This window comes from Carassius auratus, chromosome 19 (genome assembly GCF_003368295.1).
Source record: "Carassius auratus strain Wakin chromosome 19, ASM336829v1, whole genome shotgun sequence".
In the NCBI taxonomy this organism is placed as follows: domain Eukaryota; kingdom Metazoa; phylum Chordata; class Actinopteri; order Cypriniformes; family Cyprinidae; genus Carassius; species Carassius auratus.
Genome location: NC_039261.1, coordinates 26,265,698 through 26,290,583, shown reverse-complemented (window position 1 = coordinate 26,290,583; position 24,886 = coordinate 26,265,698). Strand labels below are relative to the sequence as shown.

Below are 24,886 nucleotides of genomic sequence, written 5' to 3'. Positions count from 1 at the left end.
CCTTTGTATTCCCAATCCTCCTCCTCATTCATCTGTCCTTCTTAAGGAATCTCAGAGATTTGGGTGGAGAGAAAGCTGACTTGTGAGCCTCGAATCAATCAGGTCTTTTTTTCCCCTTTTCTCTCACTTGCTGCGATTTGCCGACATCACGGGGAGTCTCTCTCTCTCTCTCTCTCTCTCTCTCTCTCTCTTCCACATTTATTCTGTCCACTGCTTGCATCAAGCCAGCTCTTGCTTTCCTCTCCTCTCCTTCACTCCACCAGGATATTTCCTTCTCCTCTTTCCACATCCGAACATATTCCTGTTTTCTGCCCTGCTTTTCCTTCACATCTCCTGGAATGTGGCACTCTTTGGCTTTCACTCTGTGTGGGATCTCCGCTTTGATCCAGGGTAGGTTCCTCACTATGTGCACATGCATGTAAGTATATAAATCTGTGTGTGTGTGTATGAAACTGTTATTTAGGAAAGAGAACGAAGGCAAACATTTAAAAGAAAGCAGCATAAGATCTTGGGTTTTTATTTTAATACTATTATTTTTTGGTTCTCTCATTTGTGTGCTCTCTAGAAAACCTGTTCGCCTGTGGGCAACCTTATGCCACCAGATGTTTGGTGTGTGTGTGTGTGTGCGTTTACCACTGTTGCAGTCAAGAGAGAGAGAAAGAGGAAAAATTAGATGGAATCGGAGAGACGAGAGGCAGAATGAAACAAAATTGCTTTGCCATGAAGAATTAGACTCTGCAATCATAAATTGCACCTTCTCTCCCCCTCCCGTCTCCTCTCTCTCTCTCTCTCTCTCTCTCGTTCATTCCTCTAAATCTATAAGTACATAGACTGCATAGAGGTGACGGAGGCACAGAATGCATGTGTAGATTCAGATCTCCGGTGTTGCTGTGGACATGTTGCTGCAGTAGAGTTGAAAGAGGGAGTGTGTGTGTGTGTGTTGCCATGGAAAGCTTCTCTCTATTTTTTCTTTCTTTTCCTCTCATCACTCCTGTCTGTCATAAAGCAGAACTTTTATTTGGGTTGTTAGTCTCACTCCAGGCCATCTGGATTTGTTTCACATACATTCTCTTAATATATAATTCTCTTTATAATTTTTAAAATTATGTCACACCATAGAATATTCAGCGTTTTAATGTTGCAGGAAATTAAGAAATGTTGCAAAGTATCGGTTTCTGTTGATTTGACTCTTTTTATGTGTGTTCTTTTATATTTTATTTTGTGTTTTTCCAGTAATGTGTGGAAAAATTGTAATAATAATTTTAAGATTTAGTATTTATTCTGACTCTAAGTTCCTCTGATCTAAGTAGAAAATAGACTAATACTATTTAAGCATGAACACTTCCTTTTACCACAATGCACTTTTCAGAAAGGTGACTCTTAATTTTAATTTGTTAAAACACACCGCAGTGAAATAAAAGAAATCCAACTAGTGATTGATATCTTTAAATTCTATACAACGTCTGGGGAGTTTTTGAATGTGAAAATTAATTAAATTTTCCAATCTTTTTAAACACTAAAAATGTAAAAAAAAATTCATGAAGGGCAGCTGCATGTGTAAGTTTGTTTATAATGGTTTCTAATAAGAATATGAAACAGTAATGCCAAATCAACCTCATATTTCAGTGATTAAATATATTTATTTCAATATTATAGAAAAAATTTGCAAAATAAATATCTTGAGGTAGACCATGAGGTCTATAAAAATTCTAAGTTCTAAGTTCTAAGTTTAAATGAAAATTCAATTCATCAGATATTTCTTTCAGTAGTTCTTATTATTTACTTGCCTCCACCGTGAGCTCTAGAAATGTTTTATCAGAACCTTGGAAGCAATAAAAACCTTCTCCTTTATTTGTCCAAGGTTGATCTTTCTGCTCGTTAATAAGTAAAACCAGAAGGTCATGGATATATCAGAGTAGGTGATCATTTGTGAAGGAACATTTGAACTATGAAATGTAATTATTCTCAAATATAAATCATTGCTTGTGTCAAATAACCCTTCTTGGTTGAGTCTTAAGTTATTTGTGAACACATGACACTTACACCCTCACTATATTCACATTTGGTGTTTTGGTTGAAGAGTGAGACGTTCCGATAGGTTCAGCTGAGTGTGTGGGCGGAGCATGTTCTTCTAATTCTGTCAATCAGCACAAGGGTAAATCATGTAAACAATGGCATCCCTCCACCTTTATTTCTATTATCTTAACTTAGTAATGCTGTATTCCAGGATTTTTTTTCATCTAATCTCGAGTCTGATGCACTTTTGGGAATGTCTGTGTGCCTGAAAATCATTGCTTGATGCTTTTGCTAAACAGCACAGAATGACCCTGAAGGATTTGTCGTGTCAGTAATGCCACAAGCTCTATATTCTCTTTTATTGCTGCTAGTGGTCATAGTCAGTTGTGAATTTCCACAGGGAAGCTGATGATATTAATAAATTCAAGAGCAGGTCCATTCTTGCTTTTAACCATTAAATGTATTCTCTTTCATTCAGTCATACCTTTTCCACACATGCCAGGCACATACACACACTCTTCAAGCAGCTTTTAAACCTCTTTTCTGGTGCTATTAGGCAGAAATAATTGAGTTTTTAAACTCTGGTCCTTCACAGATGTACTTCTTAAGAATTTACGATGGCAATTATGCTAATTAGCAGTTGTCAGAGGTGGCCTATATATGAGACATACTTTATAGCCCCCCTTACACCTCACCTCTGTTAACCTTCAGTCCTTTATTTTCTCTATTGTGTATTATTTCTCTTAATTAAAGTCTCTATTGATTGACCAGTGGAAAATATCTATCCATCCATCCATCCATCTGATTGACTGACTGTCTGTTTTATCTTTCCATCTGTTTATCATTCTGTCTGAGCTCAGTGAACGAATGTCTTGATTTGAAGTCTGTGTTCTGTGCTGTATAGTATATTCATGTCTTTCTGACAGTGTCAGTGCAAGGTCCGTACCAGCGGACCCTGCTGAAGAACCTCCTGAAGGATTATAACCGCATGGAAAGGCCTGTTGCTAATGACTCTCAACCGCTCACTGTCTTTCTGTCTATGAGCTTGATACAGATCATGGATGTGGTAAGTCACTCTTTTTCTTTTTATTCCCTTCATGTGTGTTGTGGAGTATGGAGTTTATCTGATAATTTAAGGTGTATTTTTTCTGGTTCCTCTTGTCGTCACGTGGTCAGTTTTTTTCTGTTATGGCATCTTTGTTAATCATGTTTTATTGACCCATTAAATATACTTCTCAAATGCTCTGCATACTGCTTTCTGAGCCTGGCTGAAATTGTGCTCCACAAATGTGTTACATGATCTTCTTTACCCCTTTGGCTGTTTTCTTGTCACCTCCTATTAACATATTGATGCTAGTTCAAGATTTTGAACTTGATTTTGTCTAGAGCTGAGATCCTTTTTCTGGATTTGCGAAAGTGGTATTTATAGTTGACATTTATCTTTAAGCTCGCAGTTGGTTTTGAACTCACTCTAGCCTTTCTTGCTCATACAGGATGAGAAAAATCAAGTATTGACCACCAATATCTGGCTTAACATGGTAAGCCATATCTTAGTAGTTAGTAGTATTTTGTTTAAATAAATGACCTAATGATTACTCATCATATCTATGACATCAGTTCTTCTGAGTTCAGTACAGATTTGATGCTGATTACCACAAAATCAACTTCCGCTTGTAGTTTTTCTTCAAGAAAACGAAGCTGGGTTACAGCAAGTATTGGAAGTAAATGGGGACAATCCATAAATATTAAAGTACTCACTCTATAAATAGTAAAGCCACAAAACTTTGTTGACACGACAATATCACTCTTAAAACAACTTTAAAATTGATGATTTAAACAGCTTTATAGCTCAAATAATGCATGGATTGAAACATATTAATGTATTTTCTTTTCTAAAGTAATGCATTTCTACAAAAATCTACCCCATTCACTTCCATTGTAAGTGCCTCACCTTGTTTTCTTGCTCTTCTTGTTAAAAGGTCAAATTCAAAAGGTTAAAGTCAAAATATGAAATCTATTCAATCTGGCCTCATAAAGCATACTAATACATGTCCATGTGTTGAAACAGCTGACACAGTTCTTTCTTTATATATTCTTCAGCACTGGTATGATCATTATCTGCAGTGGAACCAGTCTGAGTACCCAGGTGTCAAAAACCTTCGCTTCACCACAGACCAAGTCTGGACACCAGACCTCCTGCTCTACAATAGGTATATAAGCATTTGTCCAATGAAACAAGACATTTTTTCCCATTCATATTGTTACACTGAATAGTATTAGTTTTGTTTTGCTTTTCTCTTGGGGATATATTTCCATCTTGTGTCTTGTATCTGAATACCTATTTTCTCATTTGTAAGTAACTTTGGAAAAAACGTTAAGTGTACATCCCTGAAAGAGATATGCATTCATAGATTCGAAATCCATTAATTACAGTGATCTTGCAGACAGACACTACAGAATAAGAAGAAAATCCTTCAGTGAAATCATATACTCTCAAGCACAACATCAAAAATAGTTATCTGTGTTTACTTGGGCAAAGAATCCTTGGGAACTGGATTCGGCAGACATTAGTTTGTGCGTGTGTGACTGAGGATTGCAGTACTGGGGCTATAATTCAAAGTGTGGGGCTAAACAGAAGAGCAACTACAGATCAATGAACTGAAAATTTGGTCCTTGAGCAAAAGCAGATCGTTTAGTCGAAGAGCTGGTGTCCAAACAGCCTATTAACATCCTTCGCTGTAGACTTCCCATTTTTTTTAATTCACTTGGGAGCTTGCTACTTAGTTGTACATTAAATTTAATCATGGCCTTTATTATTCATTATTCATTCATTATTCGTTCCTACCTTGTTATAACCTCATGAACCACAGGAATCTTTTCTCATATTTAGCTTTCACTTTGAGTGAATCTTATGACTGCCTAAATTTGCATCAAGATTTTGTCCTTATCACTGTCTCTAGTTATCAATCATGTCTTTGATTATGTTGGAGCTATGGCTTGGTATTTTTTAAATGTGAACATTAAAGTTTGGTGATCACTGTTCGAATCTGGCTTGTGATATTTCCTGATACCCAACACAAAATGTCTAATATATGCACCCTTCCTCCCTTTGCAGTGCAGATGACAAGTTTGACTCCACCTTCAAATCGAATATTGTAGTGAACTCCAGTGGCTACTGCAACTACTTGCCTCCAGGTCAGTGTGAACGCTTATGCTTAAGGTTTATGGCACATATAATGATAAAAGCAATAGTGAGCTGCAGTTCACAACACAAAAACACCAGTGGTAGTTTAAGCTATAAAAAGATTTCTGCATGGAAATAAACACAGGAAGGCAGCAGGAAAAGGTCATCTGTTTTATGGAATGTGCAATATTATATTGTCGGTATAAATGCAGTCATACAGATGAATAGATGTATTTTTTAAAGCCATTTAAGCATGAAAAAGTTACTGAGTATGGAAATCAAAGAAGCCTCTTTCATGTGTCATAGTAAATGATGGTTCATGGGTCATCAATTTATAGATTTGTATGTAGGAGATTGGAAGATCATGAATTATGTTGCAGCTACTTTATTTCCTCTGAGGGCAGTAGTGCTGAAGAATATGCATTGCTAATGCAAATTGCAAGTATTTTGGGAAACTGAATGAGAACGGAAATCTCCCTTTGATGAAAATATATGCATTGTACGTTTACAGGCTGAAGCGATGACATGGTTTCTCCAGTCTCACAGATTCACGGTTTATGTCTATGAAGAAAAACAGCTCTTTTTCGATCTCTTACATGCATATGCAGATTGATACACAACAACATGCTCGGCACTAAAGCTGGAGTCTTTAAATAACCCTCAGAGTCACTGCAGATGCAAACAAACTTCTATCACGAGCAGATCGTGCCCCAATGGCTCGTATTTGCAGCTCACGCTGATTTCATCGCAATTTAACGCTGCTTTTCTCTTTCTCACATTAAAGTCATCCAGTCCCACAGTAGCAAACAGAAATCAAATGCCTTTTTGAAGTTAAGTCAGGCAGAGAGATGAGGAGAGAAGAAAAGCAGGGAGGAGAATGACAGACAGAAATAGAGAGAAAATCTCACATCTCGTTTTCAGAAATATGTTTATTCATTAGTGGCTTGTGGGTGTGAGCAGATTTTGGTAATCCAGCGATCTGGGCAAATGCCAGGGACACACACAGAGAAAAGAAAGAAAGCTTTGTTTATTTGCTGCAACTGTTTGTCCTGGCATCTGTGTCAGTCAGTGATGTTATGCACATGGATGGCGATAAGAAGATACTTGCAGTGAAATGTGTTACAGCACCTATGAATTTACCACATTTCATGAATTGATTATCATTGATTATATGTCCAGAGTGTATTTTGTATAACGAAAAAAGTCTATTTAATAAATCTTTTATATAAATTATATTCTTGACAATTAATGACACCTTGCAGTTTTTATAAATTGTTTTATTTAAACCAACATAAATTAAAAGCTATAAACAACTATGACAATGTATAATAATTGTGCATATATATATATATATATATATATATATATATATATATATATATATATATATATATATATATATATATATACGCACACACATATATAATTTATAATGTCTTCGTTTAATTGTCATGCAATACAAATTATGCAAATAAATAAATAATGGAAAAAACATGCGATAACAATTATTATTAATAAAATAAAATAATGTATTTATAGGAAAGGCTTAATTTTCTTTCTATTTAAATTTGGACTGAAATGTGACCTGAAGATATTTGTGAAAGCTTTCATGATTTTTCAATACTCTGATTTTGAATGAAACGAACATGATTGTTATAAGTGTGCAGTAGATCAGAGACTCATTTAGAAGTAATCTGCAGTGAGCGGCTTGTGTTGACAGCAAACTTCATTTCAGAGTAGATTAGCCTGTTCTAATATTGACTCATCTGTGTTTGCGGTGGCATCCCTGTTGGGACTGACAGGAGATGCCCTGTAGGGCTGGTGACTCATTTTTCTGACAGATTCAAGGCGAACTACAGTGCCTGCATGTTCTCGAGTATGTTACACAAAATCTGGGTATGTATTTGGTCTATTTTGTTTATTTTTGCTGTTTAAAGACTGGTTTGATGAGGTTTCGACTCTGTGTCTTTCTCATTTTGTTTATCTCAGAGAGTCCCCACAATGCAAACGGTTTATAATTAAACATTGTGTGTTTATATACTGACAAAAAGGTGGTGGTGACCAATGAAAGACTTAAACTACATGAATATGAGATATATCTGCCCAGACATATGAAAGCGTGATTAGCAGGTGTCATAAGAGGTTTTTAGTATGCACCGGCTGCTTCACTCAGCTAGAGGTTTCTGCTCTTCTTTGCGTCATCTTATTTAATATTTTTCAGCGTCTGAAGAATCCATTTAGCGGCAGTGGGTTTGCTAGCTCGCTAGCCATTCTCATTGATTAGCTTTTAGGATTAGTCTCTTGGTTCTCTGGAGTAGAAGCTGTCGACATGAAGAAGAAAGGCAGCAAAAATCCAGGTCTGAGGTGCTTAGGCTGAGCTGTGTTTAAGTCCAGTATTGATTTAGGTTTAGACTGATTTGAAAAAAAAAATCACCATTGTGCTCTTGAGTGTACTGTAAACTGCTCTGGGTAAGATTTCTCTAAATGTCAAAATATCAGAGGAGGTTTTTATATGCTGGGGGGTCCAGCTAGCAAAGACAAAAACAGGGGTCAGTTTGAATACTTCCCAGTGGATGATTTTTGTGAGAGGTAAACCTTTGGAAACGCAAGACTGGCTAATTTCTGTAAGTGAGTCACACACTGACTCCCTCCACTTTGTTTCACTGTCAGCGGCATATTTTAGTTTGTGCCTACGACAGTGTTTTTTTCTAAAGTAAAAAAAAGAAAAAATCTTCTTGCAAATGCATTAGGACTGGCATTGGATCGTAGCCACATGGAAGACCCCCAGTTCCATAAGCAGGCTTGAATGTAATTAGTGCAGCTTTATAAAGCAAATTGCTTGAATACTTAGGGTTAGGGACTTAAGCAAAAGCCCTAAGTTTTAAACTTGGGAATAAAATAGGCACATTGTGTGTTTTTCTAAGTTAAAGTGTGACACCAAAACATGCAAACATATCTCATTATACCTCATGAAGAAGCAACCATAACATTAGAATAATATTGCTGCAAATAGGGAGTTGATGTGAAATACTGACATGTCCTGTACTTTTAAAATGCATAGGCAGGTCAAACCTTTCAAAACAAATCATTTTTTGTTTTGATTTTTGTTTTGTATCAATAGCCAATAAGATTGCTGCTCAAAATTTCAAAAATAAATGGCTAGTGCTTGCTGTAGCGGTTGCAGCGCGCTTCAGAAACCCTCCGCCTTCCCCAGCTCCACCTGCTTAGATCTGGTAAAGGGGTGATTCATGCATGCTAGGGAGCTTATTTATCTCACACAGCAGCATGTTGTGACTGTATTATACATATACATATACATAATATGTTTGTGTATGTATGTATGTGTGTGTGTGTGTGTGTGTGCGTATATGATCAGGCCAAGCATTTTGAAAGTGTTTTTTTGTTTTGTTAATTTTTTCCACCAAAACTGTAAATTGAGAACCTGGGACCATTTTCAGTAGACTTCCTGGTCTTCATCTGACCATAGATTAAAGAGAATCCTCCGTCTCATCAGAGGCCCAGCACAGAGGTGAATTATTTAGGAATCTTCTGAAGCAGTGAAGATCGGTTTGAAGTGATTTGTGGATGGGGTCAGCACAGCAGAACATTATCACCTGAAAAATATCACTTTTATCGGAAAATCAATGTTTCTCTCTTTGTACGAAATCTTTTAGCTGTTCTATCCTTTTTTCCTCATCTCTGGAAACTTGACTTTTCAAAGGCTAAAATGTATTTAGCGTAGTCAAGGGAATGAACAGCATGTTCTGTTGTTTTTTTTCTCCTTTGAAATGCACTTGAATGCTTTGAGTTACTCATGCTCTCCTATTGCTAATGGTGTTTGCTACAAAAACATCACTCACTTTGTTCATTTAAACAAACTCCTAAACCTACTGAAACTTCACCCTCATCATGAATGATGATTACTGCATGAATGATACATGTGCTTTTAGTTTGAATAAGTGATTGAAACCATGATAAGCTTTTTTCATGGTCATTTACAGAGCAACCACCGCAAACACCACAGAAGCTCTGACAGCCACTCAGAACACTTCTGAAATTGAAAAGTGTTGTGCTACAGCTTGCAGTTTTTCAGTTTTTCTTCAATAATTCCATTCAAGCACAAGTACTGCTCACTTATACATCTGTGGCGATTTAGTCCTTGTGCATATAAAATATGTTTGCTGTGTGAGAATAACTTATTCAGAACAGACTGTAAAAGGTTCATGGTGGGCTTTTTGGGTAAATTTGCTGGATTATTGAATTAGTGTTCAGAGGCAAAACTTCCCTTTTCCTACCTTTGTTTCATTTCAAGTGTAATTTCTTCAATAAATGTGATTGTGGACCACAAAAAAAGTCTTAAGACACTTAAAATTTCATCTGAAATCATCTGAAAGCTGAATAAATAAACTTTCCATTGATGCATGGTTTGTTAAGATCTGACAATATTTGGGATGAGATACAACTATTTGAAAATCTGGTATCTGAGGGTGCAAAAAAAATAAAATAGTGAGAAAATCGCCTTTGAAGTTGATTTTTTACCAATGCATATTACTAATCAAAAATTAAGTTTGGATATATTTACAGTAGGAAATTTAAGAAATATCTTCACGGAACATGATATTTACTCAATTTCCTAATGATTTTTGGCATTATTTTTTGGCTATTGCAAACTACTCTTATTGTCCCCTCCAACTGTAATAATCTTTCTTTTCAGTGTTTAAAATGGCTTATTTGCACGCTGTTTGAAACACTAAACAAGTTTATCTGTCTAATTTGTGGTATTTAAACTTGAGTGAGTTGCTGATATGACTCATCTAGCTGGTGTCTGTGTGTAATAATAATGAGATTGTCAGCCTGGTTATCTGTACAGTGCATAAAGGTCTTTATGTAATGGTGTTTCCTAGACCGCCGGCACTTCTGAATGTGTATCTTTTAATTGTCTGGTTTTACTCCAGTAAAAAGGTCAATTGGATTCAATTTGGTGTTGTCTGCTGCAATATGGCACTGATGAAGAAAGACCTTGGCATTTCGAGCCAGTACATTCATCAGGCAGTTGAAATCAGAATGAAAATCACAGATATTTTTCTTCTTTCTTCTCATGTTTGTTGTCTTTACCCCAGGTATCTTCATGAGCACCTGTAACGTGGATGTACGCTGGTTTCCGTTTGACATCCAGAAGTGCGAGCTCAAATTCGGCTCGTGGACATTTGACGGATGGCTGCTGGATCTCCAGATGAATGAGGCTGATATCTCTGGCTTCATGCCCAACGGAGAGTGGGATCTTGTGGGTGAGTGAGTAGAGACAACCTCCCTTGTAAGCTTCTCACAAGCAAGCGAATGTAACACCCACAGGCAGATGATGATGTGCGCTTTGCGTTGCTGTAGTAACTGCCAACGGCTCAGGCAGCGAGAGGTCAGTTTGGCAGAAGCATACTCAAATGGCTAAAATGCATACTGCATATTTTTGAAAAGCACTGATGAGAACTCTTACCTGCTGTATAAAACTGAAATAGCTTCAGAATGGGAAAAGAAAATATCCAGCCCATCTCATTAAATGCATGTCCATTCATATTCATCCGATGAGCCTGTTAGTATTCAAATTAATGTAATTAAATTGAGTGGATAAGAGGAAGCGGACTGGAAAAACATCTTGCAATGCACAGTTCTGTCTCTTCCTGACTCTTCTCATTTGCTTTATTGCATAATTTGCTATTTTGCTGTGCACATCTGTAATATCAGGCCAGTCACTCTCTTGAAATTCTCTTCATCATTTTTAAAAGAGCTTTAAAAGTGCAATGGTTTACATTGTCTATACAACAATACAGCCCTGTTGGAATTAAAACCAGTGGTTACGCTTTTTTTAAGGTGTCCTTGTTACATTTTAATTATACATTTAAGTACGGAGTAACATTAAATAACTATTAATTAATGTACTTACATTCATAACTTATTAGGGTTATGATTAGGGTTTGGCTTAAGGTTACTTGCATATAATTATGCATAATTACTTGTTATTGTAATAGTAACTACATGTAAAGTGTAACAAGGACACCCTAAAATAAAGTGTTACCAAACCAGTTGGTTACGGTTGTTGATTTTCTGTGTAGTCAGAATTTTTTATTTATGATCAAGACTGGTCCAGGCTGGTTTAGGTTCTTATTTAACTGGATTATAGCCATTATGAACCAATCTGTGACTTGTTGTATGAACTGTGATTATAGGCTGGTTATAAATCAGTTACATAAAATCATAGATTGGTTTCATTTGAGTATATTTTTGATGATTAGGGGCTTTGGGGCGTCGCCATCTTATTTGGACTATCCCACCCCTCACCCAAGATGAGTGTGAAAATAGATTTTAATTATGAAATATAATGGTTTATCAAAAAATATATAGTTGCCAAATGCATAGGCTTTCTAGCATTTATATGATGCTACTATAGCAACAATTCAGGACAGTCTGTTTCACAAAGTCTCATTTTAATTGTTACATTTCTGACACAAATTCCTGCGCAAGTGGTGCAAGAATGCAGCACTACCGAGTAAGCTATGATGAAATCATTTTTCATGTTTAACAGAAGGCTAGATGACCGTAGTTAGTTAATTATTTTGCTGTATTGTTATTGTTACTGTATTGTCATAAGTTAAATGATGCATCTGTTAAATGGGTTGCAGTGAATGTATTATGTCAGGGAATCGCAATGAGCTTGTGTTTCATTGTAAAGCACACACAATAAAGTATTTCTTTATTTGATTTTATTTTAGTATTAAATGGTGGTATCACTGCCTAAGACATATTTATTTCCTGGATGTTAGATTTTCGAATTTGGTGACTATGCAATTTTGTTTTATTAATACTCTGTCATCTGTATTTGCTAAGTAGCTTTTAGAAGGGTCATTTACTCGAAACCCATTTTTACATTCCACTGCTGTACTTTTCCTTTGTATTTCAGTGTAAAATGCTCTACTCGACGTCTGGAATGCTGCGCTCTAGTCTCAGGTCTTTATAGCAGCTTCTCGCACATATTTCTCGTGCATAATACATAATTCTAAAACACGGCGCTCAAGTTTAAAGAAACTCAGCTTCTAAAACACATCTCTAGACCTTGCACTTAAATAATAATAATAATAATAATAAATACAAAAATAAAACTTCTCGTGACCAAAACACTATCTGTGTGAACCCTGTATTCTAATAGGCTAGTTGTAATAGTAGCAGGCAGGTTTGTTTACGCTCCTACAGATATGTTAATGGGGCACATAAGTTTTTTTTTTTACTTTTACTTTGTGCTATGTCATCACCCTCATCAGTGCTGTGCCGGCTCTGAGAAAATGCCTCTGCCTCTGCACTTACTCCCAATTTCCTCAACATGGGGACAGGAAATGTGTCAGTGAATAAATAGGAAAACAAAGTATAGCTTGCGTTACTTATTTGAAATAGTAACTCAGATATTTTTTGTTAATTTTAAAGTAATACATTACTTTACTAGTTCCTTAAAAAATTTAATCTGATTACGTGACTCCCATTACTTGTAATGCGTTACCCCAACACTGAGTAAGACAGATTACTCCTTGCTTAATTGTTAGTTTGTCATACTAGTTTATGTAATTAAATTTTTAGTTGGCTAAGTTGCTTGAGTTGCTTTAACCATGATTTAAAGCAGGGGTTCTCAAACTTTTGGTTAACCTAAAATATTTACTTGCAATACTTAAGAGAATAACTAAGTTACCATTTCAATAATTCAATGATACATTTGCATGTTCACAGTAAAAAAAAGAGCTTTATTTTAATATTGTAACTGGACGTTAAAGTGGAAACAAACTTCTTTTTAGCTCCGTTAGTGCCACAGTACATTACATTTACACTGCAAGTTACAAGTTATAAGTCTTAAATTCTTCACTTTCAAATGTTTAAACCCTCAAGCTTTAAACAATTTACATCCTTGAGCTTTTATTTTGTTGGAATACTGCTGTAACTTTCTGTCCCTCCAAAATTGTAAATAAATATGTAAATAAATAAGTTAAATCATACCAAGCTGCTCTAAGATGCTGAATACATTTGATCATACTGCAATTATCATGGAGCCACAATTATTTCACAATTAATTACATTTTGTATAATTAATTATTAGCTTTCCATCAACCCCTGCAGTTCTCTCATGAACCTCAGTTTTAGGTCATTTTGTTTCATCAGGTTGTTCTAAACCTTTCCTCTTCCGTAGAACATAAAAGCTCTGTCTTTGAAGAATGTTCTTGCCGTTTATTTTCATGTAATGACACCGACCACACAAAATGACACAAAATGCCTTTGGTTTGACCAAACACAGATGTCAAACCAGATGCAGAATTTGGTTTCCTTCTTGCCTTTTACATTTTTGAAAGGCTACCGAGGACACTAATGATGTTCAGACAAAAGGATGATGCTCAGTCGCAGAGAAGAACTTGCTTCTGGCTGCATCTGCTGATTAGGATGTTGGTTTTCTCTGATAGATCAAAGGTGGAAGAGCAGCTTGGCTCTTTGAACATGAGACCACAAGTACAGGTATTTTTTTATTTTTGACCTTCCGTCATTATATATTCATCATTTTCCTCACGTTCTGTGTCTAATCAGGTGTGCCGGGCACAAGAAACGAGCTGTACTATGACTGCTGTAAGGAGCCCTACCCAGATGTGACGTTTGTGGTGACCATCCGCAGACGGACGCTCTACTACGCCTTAAACCTCCTCGTTCCCTGCGTCCTCCTTTCATCAATGACCTTGCTTATCTTTCTACTGCCTGCCGACTCCGGAGAGAAGATTTCACTAGGTATTATGAAAGATAGACAGAGAAAGAGAAATATATTGACAGCTTATTTAAACAGCAAGATAAAGCGGAGATGGCTTCAGATTTAAAGATCCTCTTTTTTAGTTCGATTATGTTTTATAACTAACATGACTGATTTAGAAAAAAAAGATGCTGTATATTTTCGCATATCTCGATTTCAGTGCTGAGAAAAGAAAAAATTCCACAGGCTTGCCAAGGTCTAGACACAAAACAGAGAGCAGGGACATGCAAAAGAAAATGTGTGGGTGCTCATTTCGTAGATAGTGCCTGATTGTGTCGTATCGAATGAACTCTTGGTTTACATCAAGGGCTTTTATCCGCGTTTTTTTCTACTCGCTGTCAAGAGACCTTTGCCTTTAAAAGATGCAGAGAGTACAAAGAGGAGCAAAAGCAGTCACCAGAGATTAAATGGAAGGAATTTTTGATATGTCTGTCAGGAAATGTAAAGAGGCATGAACTCACAGTATATAAGTAGAGTAGAAAGTGAGAAGAAAGAAGCTTAGAGCAACCAGAGAGAAAGGAAAAGAGGCAGTTTCTTCAATTCGAGAATGTGTATCACTGCGAGCATGGGAAGGGAAGTGCTTTGCTGTTCACTCATATGGGCAATTCATCTAATGATGTAATTAAAGCAGTGATGAGTCAATGTGTGTAAGAGAGAAGGAGAGAGAATGCATTGCACTTTCCAGGAACTCGGGCTGCAATACTAAAACATGTTTGATAGATGTAGTATCAGAAATTAGCTTAGGATAGACCTCAAACGTAAATTTTAAAAGCATGTATTAAATGGATAATCTACCAAAAAGTAAAGTTTTGTCATCATTAACTCAACCTCATGTCATTCCAAACCTGTATGACTCTCTTTCTTGTGTGGGAAAGGGTATGAGACAGCTCAGCTTTGGTTTAAAAGAGTTCAAGATATTTGTTATCAGTCATAACCTAAGGGGGGAAAATGAAGCAGACACTGGACATGGATGAAGCTTTCTAAAGCGCATGTGATGACCGCCCATGTTTGGGTGGACTACCAAACTACACAATGACAATTTAATTAAGTGCATTTATTCTTCTTTTTCTTATCTACACCAGTTCAATAAACAAAAATGATGAGTAACTTGCTGCCAACAAAAATATTTCTGAACAATGAATGGTTGATCATCTGTGTCTTGTTCCTAAATGAATCCGTGTTTTTAAACAAATCAGATGAGTGAGTGACTCAAAGACTCACTCACTGTAAAAAAATAAAAATAAAACCAACATCTGTAAGATTATGGGACAATATACTGTGTTCATTTAAAGGAATTTTCAAAATAGATTTTTTTACAGGTATTATCCTGTATTTTGACAGTGTCCATTGGTTTTTTAATAAACAGTGCTTATTTTATTCTTAAATGAATCAGTGCTTTCGAATGAATCAGATTCATCAGCTCATTAAGGCAGCCACTCACTGTAAAATAGAAACGGTAAAATATTATTTTTTAAAGATGTTTTACTCATTTTTTTGTTTTGTTTTGTTTTTTAACTTTGCACTCCAGTGTTTTTTTTTTTTTTTTGATAAGCAGTGCTCATTTTATGAATAAATCAATCAGTGTTTTTTAAGGAATTGGATAATAGATGACTCCCTTATCAAGAAAGTAACTTGTTTTATAAATCACTCAGTGTTTTTGAATGAATCATTTGAATGAACAATTCAGTGATTCACTCATAAATCACTTATTGCCACCTACTGACAGTTACTGAAAACTCCCCACCACTGATGCACAGGCTGTAATACAAAGAAATGCAAACCGTGAAAGGTCCAATAATTGTGTTCACTTAATCAGCATATAACATAATTAATTAATTGTACATTTTAATGGCAGCCCTGATGTAAAGCCAAGAGTTTTTTTTTTTAAATGAATCCAGTTGATGAATTCAGTGAGTCTCATTTGGTGGAGTATTTGTGACAATAATTTTATTGAGTGTTCATTATGCCAAGATAGCACTTATGAATCTAAGCAAAAAACATATATAAGAGGAAGGAGGCTGAGTGAGAGAGCGGAAGCAGATTTAAACAGCAGATAGAGATGGATGAGTTGTGTGTGTGTGTGTGTGTGTGTGCGGTGGGGGGGGGGGTTAAGAGGGATAGATGGATAGCAGCCGGAGAGGGAGGGAGATGACTTGAACTGAACTAAAGAGCTATTGAGGAAGAGAAATGGCCTGATGTAATTCACTTTATGTATCACTCCAAGCCCTGCACTGCCGTCCAATCAGATCCAATCAAATTCTGTCACGATGAGTTACATCCAATAAGAAGCTGTGTTTGGGCATCTTATGTAGTGCCAATGTCACACATAACTAGAGATGCTGTATAAAAACGCATTTATTCTAGTGGTAGACTGTTATTGGTTTTTCAGTGGCAGATGCTAATATCTACACTGCTGGGCTGGAGATTTAGTGCCAATGAATAGAAAAATAAATACATGGATACATATTAAATAATTATTATTTATAATATATATATATATACTACCATTTGAAGACATGATTTATAGTAATAAGAGATACAAAAAAGCTCAGATTAAATAAACTTAATGAAGTTGAAAAAAAAGAAAGAAATTATATAAACAATACATATGTAAAAATGTCCGAATACTGACAGACCAATTCATTGACCTGGACCAGTCAACTTTTAATATCTTGTTAGATGTGTATAATTCATTATGCAGTTACATGTATGTTTCATGCAGTCCATTTCTTTTTGTTTTATACCTATTCACAGGTATTACTGTGCTACTCTCATTAACAGTCTTCATGTTATTGGTGGCAGAAATCATGCCAGCAACCTCAGACTCCATCCCGCTAATAGGTAAAGCATGCATGTGTGTGTCTGTGAATGTTTTAACATTTGAAAGAAAATTGTTTACCCAAATTTGCTGCAAAATTTTACTCGCCCTCAGGCCATCCTAGATGTCCAGGATCACTTTCTCACCAATGGATCCTCTGCAGTGAATGGGTGCCGTCAGAATGAGAATCCAAACAGCTGATAAAAACATTACAACACAATAACCCATAAGTAATCCACATGACTTCAGTCCATCAGATACCATTTTGTGAAGCGAAAAGTTGATCGTTTGTAAGAAACAAATCAATCATTAAGACATTTTGCAGGGGATCCATTTAGTAAAAGTGATGTAATGCTAAATTTCTCCAAAACTGTTCTCATTAAGTAACAAACTTCTTTACATCTTGGATGACCTGAGGGTGAGAAATGTTAAAATTTTGGGGTGAACTATTCCTAGTATGTTTCTTACAGTATGTATTTCAGCATCTATCTCTTTTAGTTCTTTTGCATTTGACAACACAGGGCTCTTTGAATGTATTAGAGTCTTTATTCAAGCCTTTGATCTTATTGTTAATGATATGTCAAATTTGGTGCATAAGGACATATATTTTACGTGTGCTGAGATGCACACATTGCACCACTGAAGGATAAATTGATCATTCTGTATCACGGCCAAAAGCCCTGGTCTTGGCAACCATACGCTTGGCTTCTCATGGTAATTTGCAACATGCATCGTAAAAGACCGCTAACTGGAAATGATGAGCAGGTCAGGAGAGAGAAGCAGCAGGAGGAAAATAAAAATGAAACCGACCCAGAGATGATCCTCCAGAAAAAAGCAGTCCGCCCCACATTCTCTTTTCCCACCCTCTGGTTTATAGGCCCTCAGAAGCCGCAAAGATGTAATCTGCAGAAATGTGTTTGCTGGAAGAGTATTCACCCACATCGCTTTGTCTCTCCTGTCTGCTCCCCCTTCTCCTTTATGATTGAGTTTTTATGGTTCACTCATCTGTTTCTCATTCTGCCTTTCTTCCCCGCATCACTCCTTTATAATCACTGCCCCTTTTTTGTAACATTTGCCCTGGTTTTTAGTAGTATGACTGGATGATAAAAGGCTATTCTGCTGAGAGAGTAATAAATGAAAGCTTTATTATGCATGCTTTTCTCTCTTTGTTTCTCTCTCAGGACAGTATTTTGCCAGTATAATGATCATTGTCGGAATGTCAGTTATTGCGACAGTGGTTGTGCTCCAGTATCACCATCATGACCCCAACGGAGGGAACATGCCAAAATGGGTACGTCTATTCACATAAAAACACATACACAATCAATGCCCTGATTCACAAATGCAAGCAGCAACGTCTCTCACGTCAGTTGCATTGAAAGCAGTAATTTACTTATTCAATGATAATAGAGATAAAGTCAACAGAAGGGGACTAAATGAGTAAATAGGATGCAGATGGATATAGATCTGCAATCTGTCGGCGCTGATGAATGACCGTATTTGAGCGTTCTGCAAGCTAATTAGCAGCTCAGCTGATGTGCCCCGGTCCTGCTGATCGAACCCCATTCACTTATAAAGCCAAATGCAACAACAAGAGAAAGCTGACATGTCTATTTACTCAAAGAGGCTGACATCCATTCTGCATCACAACTGGATTTTTACGTGCTGCTTAAAAAAAGCAGCCCATCCTTCAAAATAAATCATGTTGATATGCTGATTTGGTGCTTAAGAAATTTTTTTTTTACAATGAAAATGTTTTCATGTTGAAAACATCTGTGCTGCTTTATATTTTTATGAGAAATCATGATGCATTTTTTTCAGGATTCCTTCATGAGTGGAAAGATGAACAGCAATTATTTGAAATAGAAATATTTTGTAACATGCATGCATTTACTGTCACTTTTGATGAATTGAAAGCTTCCTTGTATTAAAAGTATTATTTAAATGGCAGTGTATGTATTAGGGTGGCCTCAAAGGGCTCAAATCTCAATGATTTTCTGGCCCTTAGACATGACTTCTGTTTTCCTTAAATGAAAGTCTATGGAATTCTTCAGCTGCTGGACCAACACTGTGTGCCTCACTGCTCATAAAACGAAATACAACACCTCAGCTGCACAATTAGGATTAATACTGAGGGTTAGGTGTTTATTTAATTTCTAACTCAAAGTATGAGCAATAATAATAGTGACACAATTCCAAAGATCCTATCCTGGAATCAGTTTTTAGCAACATTAACACACAATGAACAATGTGTTATGAAAATGTCCAACAGAGCCATATCTCTGTTGAAAAAGAAAACCCTCTTTATCTGAACAACTGGGAAAAAGCAACGCTTGCATAACAGTGGTAGTTATCTCACAATCTAAAGAGCTAAAAAGAGATACAGAGATACAGAAGAAGAAGCTATAAGATGGCTACTGATCAGGGAAAGATGTTGTTGTGATGCTTGTTAAAACCTCAAGGGCAAACACAAACCTCAGTTGTCTAGAGTGTCTTGGTAATGCCTGTTTTTTTTCATTATATATTTTCTGCAAAGTTTTTGATATTGCACTAGTCACGCTACTATTGTTTATGATAGCCAAACATGCACTGGCTTGAACTGAATGATCTTTTAATACACCAAACCGTGTGAAGACGCCAAAAAAGACCTAGTTGCTTAAACTGCAGTTTTTCTGCAGATGAAAGCATTGCCATCCCCACTAGTCATACATTTTGCCATGCTTTATGCCTCTCCTTGGCCAGGACTCGGCAGTGCAACTGAATAATTCTAGTTTGTCACCTCTTTATCACTCTCGCCGTCATATGTTGCTGTTTTACAACTCCGTTCCTTTAAAACTTTCCCATCTTGATTCAGCTGACGGTGGCTGAAGAAAGATTTGCATGGATTATTTTGCTTTATTTGCTGTTCAGACAGTGCTGTATAACCTTTTGTTAAGACTGTACGTGTAGCGCATATATAGTATATATAGTTCAAATGGCTTGACATGCTGCTGTGAAATGCATGCTTCCTCTTACATAAATACATAAAATTATCATCTTGCGCATTGGTCTTTACTGTTAATATTCAAATCATATGTTTTTTTTACTGAGAAAGCTGGATATGGGTAAAATTTGATTCAGTTTTAAAAGTTGGTACCATAGGGGAATTAAGAAGATTTGAGATTTATACAAAGATAATATTCTTAAATTGAAAAAAGTATAGTTAATCCGAATAATTCCAATTACACAGTTTTATTAATTCAGTTTTGATTAAATCATCCTTACAGTATCCACAACTAGCAACACTGGAACGAGTAGCACTAAGAAACGCATATAGTTCAAGGGGACTTTTATTTATCATACATTTTTGAATAAGTATTGATTATGAAAGAGAAGAAAGGAGTGCGGATTTATACAAACAGTAGAAATAAATCTGATGTACTTTTTTATATAAGATATGAGGACTATTATAACCACTACACACACACAATTTTTTTTTTCGATATAAGGATACATGTTATATTTGTTATTTAGTTCACCCAAAAAGAAAATTCTATCATTAATTTCTCACCCTAATGTCGTTCCAAACCCGTAAGACCTTTATCTTTGGAAGACAAATTAAGATATTTTTAATGAAATCCGAGAGCTTTCTGACCCTGCTTAGTCAGCAACACAACTGAAATGTTCCCAGGCCCAAAAACATAGCAAGGAGATCAGTAAAAAAGTCCATGTGACATCAGAGGTTCAACTGTAATATTACAAAGCTCCGAGAATATTTTTTGTGCGCAAATAAAACCAAAATAGCGACTTAATTCAACTATTCTTCTCCTGCGCATCCCATCTGTGAGTAATTAATAACAGAATAATTTTTGGGTGAAACATACCTTTCAATAATCATAAAACAAATGTTTATCTGCCTTCTCTTAGGTTCAGATAGTCCTGCTCCAGTGGGTGGCCTGGTTTTTGCGTATGAAGCGTCCTGGTGAGGGTGAAGACCCTGAGCGCCCTCCTTGTGCCCCTCACTTAAGACGTTGCTCTTCGGGATCCCAGAGCGGCAGCCTCCCAAACGCACCCGGATCTGCCTCTGCAGACCTACACCACCACCACCACCACACGTCCTCTACGCTACACCCGCTTCACCCCCAAAGCCTCCTGCAAGCCGCGGCGGCCGCTGGCCACACCCAGCATCTTCACAATCAGACCAACAGTGCCAACAACAACGGCAACATGCTCTACATCGGGTTCTCCAGTCTCGACGAAGCTTCGCCACCATCCTTGCTCGCTGACTCTTTGCAAAGAAACAGCATGTCAGGCGGCCCACGTCCTGCAGTGATTTCACCTCCAGCGGTGGGATCCAGCCCACCACCTCACCTGCCCTCACAGTTCTGCAGCCCTCCACCGCCTCCCACTCCCAATCTGGAGGCCACAGGTTGTCCGAGCACAGTGTCCGGCGGCGGCGGAGGCTGTTCTTGCTCGGGGACCAGCGGTGGAGGAGACCCACAGCTTCAGGCTATATTAGAAGAGGTGCGATACGTTGCTGATAGGTTCCGCGGACAGGATGAGAACGACAGCATGGCTGAACAGTGGAAGTTTGCTGCAGCCGTAATCGACCGACTTTGTCTGGTGGCATTCAGTGTTTTCAACATCATCTGCACCATCTCCATTCTCATGTCAGCTCCTAACTTTGTGGAGGCAGTTTCCAAGGACTTCATCTGATTGCTTTGTTGGAAAAGAACGTGCATTCGGGAAACTTGGGTTTGACCGTGAATGGGGATTATTCATTTCCCTAAAACAGTGACTTTCATTAAGCTTTTATTTTCAAGACTGTGTTTGGAATAATGCAGGATCTTGAGGTTTGGAATGAGAATGCTTCTGATTGGACGTTTAAGGCTCGCTCAGACATCTCAAACTGAACTATGATGTTGGTGGAACGCTAAAAACCTTCACCGCAAAGTGTCTGTAAATGACAATCGGATTGGTTCACTATATGGGAAATGTTCAGAAATGGAATGAATGAAAACCTAAACATAAAAAGTGAAACACTGATTATTGATCTTCTAACTGTGTCGACCGCCTCATAACCCGACATGAACCTCTGAGGAACGGCCAGTAAAGTGTTACTCAAACTTGTGTGACATTGTACATCTTACATCTAGCACAGTGCAAAAGTTCTCAAAGATGTCAAAATCTATTTTGGTAACGTTCAACTAAGGGAAGACGAGGAGAGAGAGAGGGAAGAGCAGAAGAAACAGAGAGAAATATTGATAATAGTGGCAGACGTGAGGTGCAAGGCTCATATGAACCACATCTTAAAAAAAATGAAAAAGGCACTTGATTCAAAGACAGATAGGAGAGTTGGAGAACTGCTAGAGGGTTTGAGTGGTTAAGATAATGGAGTGATATAGAGAAAGTGAAAGATGGAATACCCCTGTAACGTGGACAGAGATGTAGACCGATGGAGAAATTAGGCCCTCACAAGACGACAAGCCAAGAGCAGAACAAGGGTAATGAAAGACAAAATGAGACGGCGTGTATTAGAGAAAGAGACACAGTCAGCGCAAAACGAGAGAAGGATGGGCTGAAGAAGTGGTTTAGACAAGTGGATAAGAAAATGAAAGAGTGATAGGGGAATAAGAGAGGGATGGACAGAAACAGACGGAGAAGGTGGTCGGGGGGTAAGTGAGACTCAGCAACATTTACTGGCAAGAGGAAGAAGGGCTTCGCAGCTTGAGAGAAATAGCGCTCATCATGCCCCAAAAAAGCCAAACAGTGAGTGCATCCATCACAAAACAGTTGAGGAGAGAAAAACATACTGCAGAAGGGAAGTGGGAAAGAGTGTGGGAAGAAAGACTAATAATCCCCTGAGACATACTGGAGAAATGGCAGGCACAAAGACAGTGGAGACAAGGGCAGAATCTCCCATCATCTCTGTGAAATGACAGACAGTGTGAAGTGTTCAGAGATGATCCTATGAATATCTGAGTAGGAGCAGAGCCACAACCACTGACTGTGCCCTGATTCTCTACTGTCACCTAGAAAAAAAACCAGGTATTTGAAGTAAATCTCTCTTTCTTGCTCTGTTTTTCCCACTTACACATACAGTGTCCTACAAATGTTTGGAAACGCTTTGGGTAAAGTGGGGTTTTGCACAATATCAGCATAAATCCTTGCCATTTTGTGATGATTTTGCATTGATAAGAGACTATACAATCCTTTTAGTAAATAAAATATTAACGTATCCAGAACATACGTGAGCTGTTGTATACTGTTTTGTGATTGGTCTGTTAATCAATCCTTAAAGCTTTAAAAGTGTGCTGACCAAGTAATCTTCAAAAAAGAAAGCAAGGCCAGTTAAACCCAGTAAAAAAGCATCACAATCTAACTCTGACGAGTATTTATTTACATTATGTAATCCAAAAGAAAATCACTTTTATTGATCTTCAGTAATAATTGCAAGTTACTTTACTGCTTCCATTCTAAGAAATGATTTGTGCTGACATTGTTCAAAGCTGACTGGAAGCTGTTTTCACATCCATTATTCTGCGTGTCCATAGTTTTCTATGAAAACATGCACTAGAAGGATGTTTCACTGCTGCGTTTGCGTCTCGCATCTTTTGCGCCGTCTTACGCATGAACGGTTCTAGGTCTTGTTTTTTTTTTTTCCGCTACTACCCTGCATCTCATGAACGTGTGTTCCTGTGGCTCAGTGGTGGAGCATTGTGTGTGTTAGCAGCACAAAATGTTGTGGTTTCGATTCCCAGGGAACAAACATACTGGTAAAAAAAAAAAAAAAAAAAAATGTATAGCCTGAATGCACTGTAAGTTGCTTTGGATAAAAGTGTCTGCTAAATGCATATATATAAATGAACGCGTTAATGGCTTCTCACCATGTTTTCAAACTTTTGTAGGGCACTGTACAACCAATGAACATTAAGCAGAATATTACCAATTGAAGCTTGTCAGTAAATCTTGGCATTTAAAGCTACTGTGTGTAATTTGTAAAAAAAAATATATATATTTATATATATAAATTGTTTCCAAACAGGTTGCCTTTCCATTACCCCAATCTGCCATTGTTTGGGCAAACAGGTAGTCAAGCCTAAATCCATATCATTAAGCCAGGGACTCAGGAAATTATTTAAAATCAGTGCATTTTGTGGTCATCAGCTATGTCCAGTCATGCAAGTACAGTTCTATACTAAATGGGGAACAACCCAAATCCCTTAAACTGTTGGTCAGTGTTTTGATGTTTGATATCATAAATTCTTCTGCTAAAATCATGCAAAATATGTATTGTTCAGATTTTCATAGGTCCATATTCATGGGTAATCAAACAAGAGATGCCTCTAAAAACTTGACTGGCTGTTTTAACCGTGAGACGGGAGTCTATCCACCACATTGATCATTACGATCACTCCTGATCATTGGAAAACAGTGGAAGCTGAGGCACGTGTTCAGGGAAACCAGTTTTTGCTGTTGGGTTTGTTGATGCTAGTGGTGTAGAAATGACTCGGCTGAGCAAGTTGTAAATAACCTGGGCTGTTTCTTTGAAGGTTGAATGGCTATAGTTGAGTTTGATAGAAAACAAGGCTATAGTGTTGTTGAATTTAATTTTGTTATGTGTCTTACTGGGCCTGGCAATTCACAGAAAAACAGAAAAAGATTTGCAGATGAACAATTCACAGCGAAGGTCTTCAGAGGAATGTCTATATTGTGTGGCTTCACACTAAATAGACTGTATACTGAGTCAAATCTTCCTTTAGGCTGGTACATCTTTCAGGTGAATTTTTATGATAAACCAGATGAAATTTTTTTTTTTGCGAAACATTTCTGGTGACAGCACATATTGCAAGTACTACTTTATTGCTACTGTCATTATAGCAATTAGTGGTTGTTACGGTATTAATTAAAGTTCATCCAAAAAGGTACACGCTGCCAAAAGATTGCTGCTGCTCGCTGTGCTCTTATGAAATGCCAGCCATCTCATCTTAATGGGGGACCAAGCAAATTACTTTCAAATTTCTCTTTCTCTCTTTCTCTCTCTCTCTCTCGGATATAGACACAA

General features: G+C 37.2%; 1 protein-coding gene across 1 annotated transcript; it reads left to right on the top strand.

Moving 5' to 3' along the window:
* chrna11 (cholinergic receptor, nicotinic, alpha 11) lies at positions 1-24,886 on the top strand. Its single transcript, XM_026289792.1, has 10 exons — positions 1-390; positions 2,943-3,082; positions 3,510-3,554; positions 4,117-4,226; positions 5,132-5,211; positions 10,321-10,488; positions 13,811-14,005; positions 16,779-16,865; positions 18,024-18,133; positions 20,749-24,886. Exons 1-10 carry the CDS (start codon positions 339-341, stop codon positions 21,535-21,537), a joined length of 1,776 nt encoding a protein of 591 aa, XP_026145577.1. The 5' UTR covers positions 1-338; the 3' UTR covers positions 21,538-24,886.